This window comes from Citrus sinensis, chromosome 3, assembly GCF_022201045.2.
Source record: "Citrus sinensis cultivar Valencia sweet orange chromosome 3, DVS_A1.0, whole genome shotgun sequence".
In the NCBI taxonomy this organism is placed as follows: Eukaryota; Viridiplantae; Streptophyta; class Magnoliopsida; order Sapindales; family Rutaceae; genus Citrus; species Citrus sinensis.
In genome coordinates, this window is record NC_068558.1 from 16,306,633 (window position 1) to 16,316,214 (window position 9,582).

The 9,582-nt window shown below is 30.7% G+C and overlaps 1 protein-coding gene across 1 annotated transcript; it reads right to left on the reverse strand.

Moving 5' to 3' along the window:
- Positions 1-628: 628 nt before the first annotated feature.
- Positions 629-4,345, reverse strand: LOC102628635 (cold-responsive protein kinase 1). The gene is made up of 7 exons (XM_006477943.4): positions 4,168-4,345; positions 3,595-3,748; positions 3,370-3,485; positions 2,914-3,124; positions 2,526-2,769; positions 2,121-2,271; positions 629-1,166 (listed from the first exon to the last, which is right to left on the reverse strand). Exons 2-7 carry the CDS (start codon positions 3,662-3,664, stop codon positions 783-785), a joined length of 1,176 nt encoding a protein of 391 aa, XP_006478006.2. The 5' UTR covers positions 3,665-3,748; positions 4,168-4,345; the 3' UTR covers positions 629-782.
- Between the last annotated feature and the right edge of the window lie 5,237 nt (positions 4,346-9,582).

Below are 9,582 nucleotides of genomic sequence, written 5' to 3' on the forward strand. Positions count from 1 at the left end.
AATAAAAAATATTTGGAAAATAAAATAAATATTTTATTATATTTCTAAATTAATAATAATTACTAATATTCTTAATTATGTAAATCATAATTTTTTATTAATTTTAATTTAAATTATGTGAATAAAAATTATTAATAATAGCAACACAAATGAAATATTATTATTGATAATATAGTACAAAATTAATATTTTTTTTGAATAAAATATTTATTATTATTAATTAAATAAATAATTAATTAATATTTATTAAAATTAATGTTTAATATTATTAATTTAAATGTAATATTTATTTATTTTTATTTTATTAAATTTAATAAAAATAAATATGATATAATTATTATTTTTAATAAATATGATATTATTTATTTTATTAAATATTATTTATTTATTTAATTATATGGATAAAATAGGAAAAGGGGGAGTAGATTCCCACTCCCACCTCCTCCCATGGGAGTGGGAATCTCACTCCCCACTCCAAAATTGGATGGGACTCACAGATTCCCACTCTCACTCCTCTCTTTTTTAAGGTAAATAAATACTGGAGTGGGAAGAATCTACACTCCACACTCTTACTCCAAAAAGTAAACACTACCTTACAGTTATTAATGTGTTTGTAGAGCGACCAACATCCAGAAAACTTCTCCATTTACAAGAAAATACCTGGTAAGTTTTGAAATAACAAATGAATACAAGATTGCAAAATCTACAAGGGACAACAAAGCCTCAAAACCCTAAAATGAAGAAATACATTACTATGATTTGCTTTTAAACCGAATTAATGTTCAAGTGCTCCTATCATATGATACTGTAAAGGTCATAGTAGCAGCACTCGTGGCTGCCGATGACAAATTTGAGTTGTCTGGATTGTCCGAGCTATTATAAGTTGATGAAGTCGTTGTTTCTAACTTAGGTTTAGGGGGACCTCTTACTTTGAGGTCCATGAAATCGGAAATTAATCCTGGCTTTGTTATTTTATCATCATCTATGTCTTTCTCACCCATCAGCATCTGGACCACAGTTGACATGGATGGCCGGAGCTTTGGAGTGTCTTGAGTGCAGAGAAGACCAACCTTTAGGAATCTACAAGCCTCCTCAGCATCAAAATCACCATTCAATGATGTATCTACCAGTAGTATCAACTCCCTTCGCTCATATAAATCCCATGTCTGCAGGAGGAGAATCAGCATGTCATGAACAATGCATAATCCTGTATGCTTGCAGTGTTTAAAAAATAACCCATCTCAATACGAACACAGTTTTGCATGATAATTCTCAAATATGCTTTTCCATTATTTTATAGGATTTATCTAGAGTGGGATTCACCCCATAACATATGCCTTGTTATGTACACGATCAATACCATCCCAGTATTCAAATTTTTCTGAAGACTCCTGGTTAACTTTAGACTAGCGAGAAAAGCCAAACAGTTTCTTAAATGGACACAGTTCCATGATTAATTCCACAGCCAGAAACACCGAAAAATGCATCGTCATTTAGCATACAGCGTCTAAACGTACAAATTTACAGGCGCTGATCGTGACACGTCACAGTGTATTTAAAGAACAAGAAAGTTTGTTAAAAAAAAGTGTCCTAAGAAAGCTAAATATACATCCTTGTTTGTCATAAATATTCTCTCCGGTAGACAGTCGTATCATCCTTAAGGAGAATATAACAGATGATGTTAAGTTATCAAACCAAGTACTAAAACTAATAAATTGAAAGTAGTAGTAGTTCTTGTAAGAGCAACCAAATATCACAAGAAACAACATTTATTTCTGATAGTTAAAAATAAGCATATGCCATGGCCTGTAATTGTGAACTAATTATTTCTCCATTTTCAAAAATTAACAACATCATCATTTTCAAAAACCAACACCAATTTCTGATAGTTAAAAATAAGCATATGCCATGGCCTAAAATTGTGAACTAATTACGTTCTCCATTCTCATCTGTTCCAGGATTCTACCACAGATTCCATCAGAACTTCAGGAAAAAAATTTGTAGGAAAAAATGCCCCACAACCAGGATGTTCTGGTTGCTGTCATGTCATTTACTCAAAACACCAAATCAATGTCTTAGTTTAAAATTCAGACAATAGCTGTAATTAGTAAAATTCATACCCGTTCTAGAAGATATTGCTCTTCGGCGGGCAATCGCATATTTGTGTTACACCTCCCACTGACTATTTCCACAAGGAGTACACCAAAACTGTATATATCTGCTTTCCGTGTCACTTGCCCTCTTATTGCATACTCTGGAGCTAGATAACCTCTGAAACAACAACTGCAATGGTTAATAATCAAGGTAACATTTGTTGACAATGAAAATGAACATAAAAATTTTCTATTATACCAGCACAATTTAATTTCAAAAATTTTCAAACAGGTCAGATGTTGCAGATGAAGATACTAATAAACTTGTACAAGATACAGCCTCATTTAACAATGGTAGTCCTGGTACCAACAGTAAAAGTAATGAGGATGGGGCTGAAAAATTAATAAGAAAACTTCAAAGCCGAAACTTACATTGTTCCAGCAACCCTAGTGCTAACATGAGTCATGTTGGCCGGGATAAGCTTTGCAAGACCAAAATCTGAAATTTTAGGTGTGAGGTCTTTGTCAAGGAGAATATTGCTTGCTTTTATATCTCTGTGAATAATGTGTGGTCGTACTTCCTCATGAAGGAATGCCAGCCCACGTGCAATCCCAATGCAAATTCTAGATCTCGTCCGCCAACTGAACTGGATGTTACTGTAATGGTGGCCACCACCTGAAATTCAAATGTGTGTGGAGCACTTAAGTTCCTCTTCACAGAAACGATACTACAGCAACCAGTATCGAAGTCTACCAAATGAAATACTTGTCTAAATAATGATACTGTTTTTGTATACCAAAAACCAGTTTAAGAAATTACCAATAAGTGTTTGTGCAAGGCTATTATTCTCAAGGTAGTTGTAAACTAAAATTCTGTGATTTCCTTCCACGCAGCAACCATAGAGCTTTACTAAGTTTTCATGCTCTATTTCCGAAATCACTTGAATCTCTGTCAAGAATTCCTTAACACCTTGTCTTGATTCAGCTGAAAGTACTTTGATAGCTGCTATCTTTCCATCTTTAAGCCGTCCCTGAACATCCAACAAATTTTTACATGTCAGTTGTTTGAAAAACAGAGAAAAGAAAATTAGAAAACCATGTTACCTCAGTTGAAAAACTAAAATATTATATCCATCATTTGAGCACCAACTAATGTGACACTTATCCGTAACTGCCCAGATAAGCTTTAACATCAGTTGAGACTCAAACGTTGGGATAATAATTGGCATCCCTAACATTACTCTAGATATAACGAAACAGTAAAATATGAGTTTACCTTATACACAGAACCAAAACCACCCTCCCCAATTTTATTGATAGGACTAAAATCATCAGTGGCGATACTTAATTCCTTGTAAGAGTATAGTTTAACATTGTGAATGCCTGAAAATTCTGTCAACAGATAAACCTGATTAACATAATTGCTGAAAGTATAATATAAGCGAACCTCGTTTCAGTCAAATCATAAATCGTTCTTGAGCAAGAGTTGAAATTTAATCACCTTCATCAACTTCAGGCACCCGGTTTCTTGGGGAATCCCTCCTACGAAATAGGAAAGAAAAGCAATGCATAACTGTGTAATTTACCAATGACCAGCTTAATTACACAGCATCCAATTGATTGTTTGAACTGAAACCAGTTCCAATTCCAAGAACCTGCAAAAGTGAACCATTTGGACAAATTAATGCCGTGTATAGATATAAACACATATAAACTTTGTAACAAAATTAAAAGTCAACCTCAAAGATATCAAAATTAATCAAATACAAGAAACAGATTAGACTTGATTCACATTGCTTCCTTGTTCAATGTCAAATGCAGTGACCGTGTCAGAGTTTCATATTCCTCAGAAGTACACTATTTCTAAATAATAATAATAATAACATTAGTACACAAAATTAATTTATAAAAAAAAAACTGTCGGCAAGCAGAGAGAAATAAATAAATAAATTATTAAAATATAACTAGATATGGCCTGGTTTCGTATGATTTGGATGATTATTGGATCATAAGCTTTTACCAATTTTACTAAAAATAAAAGAAAGCAAGAAGCAAGAAGCAGAACAGAACTCACCTGAGAAGCTGAGAAAGAGGAGAAGCCCAAGATCGGCGGAGGGAGTGAGAAGGATGCGCAGGTTATTTAAGAGAGAGAGGGAGAGGAGAGAGAGAGAGAGAGAAGATGGGTTTTTTTTTATTAGTGAAAGCACATAAACAAATAAATAATAATTATGTTAAGGTAATGGTAAAGATGACTAGAGAGAGGGAGGGGGGAGAGAGAGAGAGAGAGAGAGACTTGACAAAAGTCCACGAAGGAACGCATACGCTCTTTTTGAATTTTCATCAGTGTAAAAAAGGTCGAGGCTGGCGCGTAAATAACTAAAATGTCAACTGGTCAGACAACATGACCGAGTCTTTCATTCGCCGTGGGCCCACGGCATACGCAACGTGTACTGTTGCAGCGCCACCATGGCACCATCAGCAGCCTATTGCCCTTTTCATGGGAGTTGGTTACCATTTAATTAATTCTCTTGATCTTTAACAATCACATGGATGCCGAGACCCAAAGCAAATCTGCTTCATAGATGGGACGGGGGACGGACAGTCTACTCAATATGGGAAAATTGTACGGCTTCCACAATGGAGTGGTCTTGCGCGACTGCCGTAATGGCAAAGATTAGTTGGCGTAATTTTTAGGGATATTACCATTCTTGCATCTAAATTTTTCTTAAGACATTAAGTCAATATTAAGATTTGACAATATTTTACCATCATTCCATTCACAATGTTAAAAATTTTATGTTAAAATCAAAATACCTCTGTGAAAGAGATATTTGTCTACTGTTTATAATAAAAAATTTACTGATGTCATAATCACATTTAAGGAATTTCATGCTGAAACCTAAACATTAATATAATTTTTTAATGATGAAGTGTTAAATTTGGAGTGTGTGGTGGGGTATTCGGCTTGCTATTGTAGTGTTTAAAATAGCTTAGGATTACTGACGTTAAATGATATAATAAAAAAGTAGTCTTTTTTTTAATACAACGATTACTTTTATAGGATAATTTCTCTTTTGTAATTTCCTTCTTTTCAAATGACAAAATCATATTTTACACTCTAAGTTAGCTATTTAGTTATTTTTAACTTTATAGAGGTAAAGTGATAATTGTTTAAATATTGAATGATAAAATATCGTTTACAAGAAGTCCTGATACTGAATTGATATATTAGAAAACTTCTAGTGGATAAATGACAAATTTTTCTTTTGTAATTTCTTTCTTTTCAAAGGAAAATATCATATTTTATGCTCTAGGGACAAAATTGACTTTTAACTCATATTCTATTGGTTATTAATTATTTTTGACAAAATGGTGGTAGAGTGATAACAAAATAAATATTTGGTGGTAAAATACAGTTATAGTCAAATAGTTAACACCAAAATTTATTACTAATTTGATGTGTTAGAAAAACTTAGGTGAGAAAATAATAATATCTCTTATTTTTATTCTATATTTTCTTGAGATTTGAACTACTCTAGCCAGTAAAAGAAAATCAAATGACTTAAAAATCATTGTAGTATTCTTAGAAAAAAATATTAAAAAGAAAATTTGGATGTTTTGTAATTTTTTGAAATTATTTCAAACAAGATCATCTCATCCTGGCAATCCTAACTATTAGGTTTAATTTGTGTCTCAATTGATTTGACATTCAGTTATTGAAGGACAAAATATTAATTTTACCATTTATAAAATTCAGAAGCTAATAAATGAGCAATACATAACAATTAGAACTTAACTATTGAGATTCTTAACATTATTGTTTTGAACAAAAAATATGGTTATATATTTCTTAAAAAATTTAATTATGAAGTTAGGATCTAGCTCCACTGTATGGTGCGTTCTTTATGGAGTGTAGGTCTTGGATTTAAACTTCAACATTAATGTGGGGCTATTTAAACCCACTAATTTACTCTTTACACCATCTTTTTAATTAAAATTTTTATAATCTAAATAATTTAAAAAAATTACTTAATTAACTTTTTTTTTCTTTTTCTCTTCTCAATTCTATAAATTCTCATCAATTCATTCAAATAGTTTATTTCAGCTACAAATAATTGGTATCACTAACTAAGAGGAACAAAATCCACTATTTAAAAATGAATATCAACAAATTTTTATCAATAAGAAAAGTTAATAAATATAAAGAAATTAACTTTTACCAAATGCAAAAGTTAATGAATATATAAAAACGAAATCTTATATACAGAAAGTATGAAATATAGATCATGATATATTAAGAAATGATAAAAAAAATAAATTAAAAATGTGAAATTGAGTGTTTAGTTTGTAAAATGTGAGAGGAGAGAGAATATGCAATTGTAAAGTAGAGAGAGAAAATGAGTAGTGAAGGTAATCTTGAAATTTTAAATTTTAATAATAAATTTATTTTTTAAAATATATGAAGAGAGAAAGTTAAGATTTCCAAACAGCCCCGCCCGCCCACAGTTTTATTATGTTTATTTAAGTATGATTACTAAACTGACCCTTAAATTGAAATGACAAAAATCCAATCAATTTACGTGTGAACCTTTCTCATCTAAAAAATAAGTTTGCCGTCACTTTTTGTAGAAAAAGAAACGACTTTTAATATTAATAAAATATAATCTTTTTAATATTTTAAAAAATAAATCTCTAAATTTGGAAATCGACTCGCAATAAATCTAGATTTCATGCAAGCTGATAAATTCTTTTTTTTAATTATATTTTTTAATCTATTTGACAAGTTGACATAACTAGAAGGGAAGGTTAAAAGCCACACGCAGCCACCACGTCTTGGTCGGCTTAGGGTTTATTCAATTACCTCGTGATTTAGAGACTGAATTGTGTTCGCTATGATGTTTGGAGTCCAAGAAAGGCTGCCTTTGAAACACGATGTTGAAGAACTTCTTCTTTGAATTTTTTTTTAAAGTGGGTAAACAGAGTCAAAAATTTTATATTATTTTATTAACTCTTTTAACCATATGTTTGGTCGTTGAAGCGGCATGCATATCCTCATACCAAAAAGGGAAAACAAAAAAATAAAAACAACGATTTGGATTGGAGTTTGAAGATCCCCTTTTCCCACAACAAGAAACATTATCAATCATCGTTTAGCAATTAGCATGCATGATAATTAATTATTGGCGTCCCAACTCACAACAATAATATTTAAAAGAAACTTTTGAAAGTTATGGAACACGCAAAATATAATATTTGTTGGAACGCGAAAGTATGAGTGAGTAAGAGTTTAGTTCGGTTCTAAATCGAATTTAAACCGTCTCATTTTTAAAAAATAATAAATCGAACTAAATATGCTCAATTTGTAATTTAGTTTAATTTTTTTTATTTTAAATTGTAATTTCTTTTGTATTTTTTAATTTGTTCAATTTTTTATTTTTCTTATATATGCCAATTCTTTTTTTTTTTTCTTTTTAATTTTAGAAGCCGAACATAAGTATTGGTTTGGTTTTTCCAGAGCAATAATTTCTTTTGCCCACTCGTAGTGCCCACTCCTACGTGGAAGCAGCAGTAAACAATCAATACATCTACCTAATTCTAAAAAAGTGCTTTTTGAGTTAAAAAAAAAAGGTAATTAAATTACTTTCTAAAAGAAATCAACACTTTTTTTTATAAAAAAAAAACAATCAAGGTTTGTTTGGCATGCTGGATTAGATTGAACTGGATCAGATCAGATTAGATAAGATATGATTGGATTAGATAACATTAGATTATATAGGGTGTGTTTGGGAGTGAGGTGCTGTAACTTTTAAACTGTAACTGCTGTGAAGTAGAAGTTGGGAAAAAGATTTGCTAAGCTATCAAAGCCCAACTATAAGTGTTACCAAACACCTTAGTAGCTAGGGTTTGGCAGCCAAGCTACCTCACCACACTCCCAAACGGGCTAATAATAATATATTACGTTTGGTGTAATGTTGGATTGGACTATAAATAATCATATCTCATGTTTGGTATGCCATAGGATTGGTTGGTAACTAATAATGTCTTATATATTAATTTATCAAAATTATTTTAGATTTATTTTAAAATAACATGAAATATAATCTAACTTAAATAAATAATTATTGGTAAATTTGTTAAAAGATACAAAATCTTCCCTTCAATTTTTTTTTTTATATTTAACATGTTATAGTTTTTTAACGGGTAAAAGCTTATTTAATTCCCATATTTTAAGATATGTGTCCATTTAGTCTAGGGATGGCAATGGGCACCGCCCGCAGCGGGTTTGCCATTACCAAACCCAAACCCGCACAAAATTTAAATTACCAAACCCACCCGCAACCCGCAGCGGGTTTTAATTTTTTTACAAAAACCCACCCGCAGCGAGTTTTAACAATTACCAAACCCGCAATGGTATCCGGTGGATTTTTTGCGGGTTTCCGTATTTAAAATCACAAATGTTTAATATATAAATTTATAATAATAACCTCAAATTCCATATAACATACTCAATTTTATATTTAAATAATGTAAATGAAAAATTAAAATTTCCACATCAATTCAACACAAATTCTCAAATTTAAGTATAAATTACACAAATCCATTTAAAAAACACAAACTAGCATCTAAAAATAATAATTACATTTCATATTATCATTTAAAACAAGCTCCAAGAGAAGATATTCATTTCATTCACCACCATAAGCACCCATCCAACACAATGCCTATAATAATAATTAAGATTAATATTTTCAAATACTAATTCGAAGGAAAATGCCTTTAGTTTTCTTTAGATTATGACTTTAGAATAGGATATAGGCCACATACACACATACACAACTTTAAGCCTTTGGCTATTTGGTAATTTAATTAATGACATTATTTTCTTTATACATTTTTAGATTTAAATTAAATTAAAAATATTTGAAAAAAATATTGCGGGTTTGGTGGATATCCATGCGGGTATCCACCGGATATAAGGTTAATACCAAACCCACCCGCATCCATGTGCAGGTTTTAATTTATAATACTAAACCCGCCGGCAACGGGTAAAATTACCCGCAACGGACGGGTTTTGGGGGGTGGGTTTGGGCGGGTTTGCGGGTACAATTACCATCCCTAATTTAGTCCTTGTATTTTTAAAAATGCCTCGAAATATCCATGCCGTTAAAGTATTGATACTCCTACCGTTACTTTTTATTTCTTTTGGTTTACTTTTACAATACTACCCTTTTATAATAAATTTTTTTCGGACATTAATAAAAAGAAAATAATTAAATTACTAATTTAACCCTAAAAAATAAAAAAAAAATAAAAAAATATTAATTTTTTTGCAAGCACCATTTACACACTTGGTAGTTTGCATACAATTTTTGACAATTAAAAATTAATATAATTTTTATTTTTTTATTTTTAGGGTTAAATTGGTAATTTAATTATTTTATTTTTATTAATGTCCAAACAAAAAAATTATTATAAAATGGTAATATTG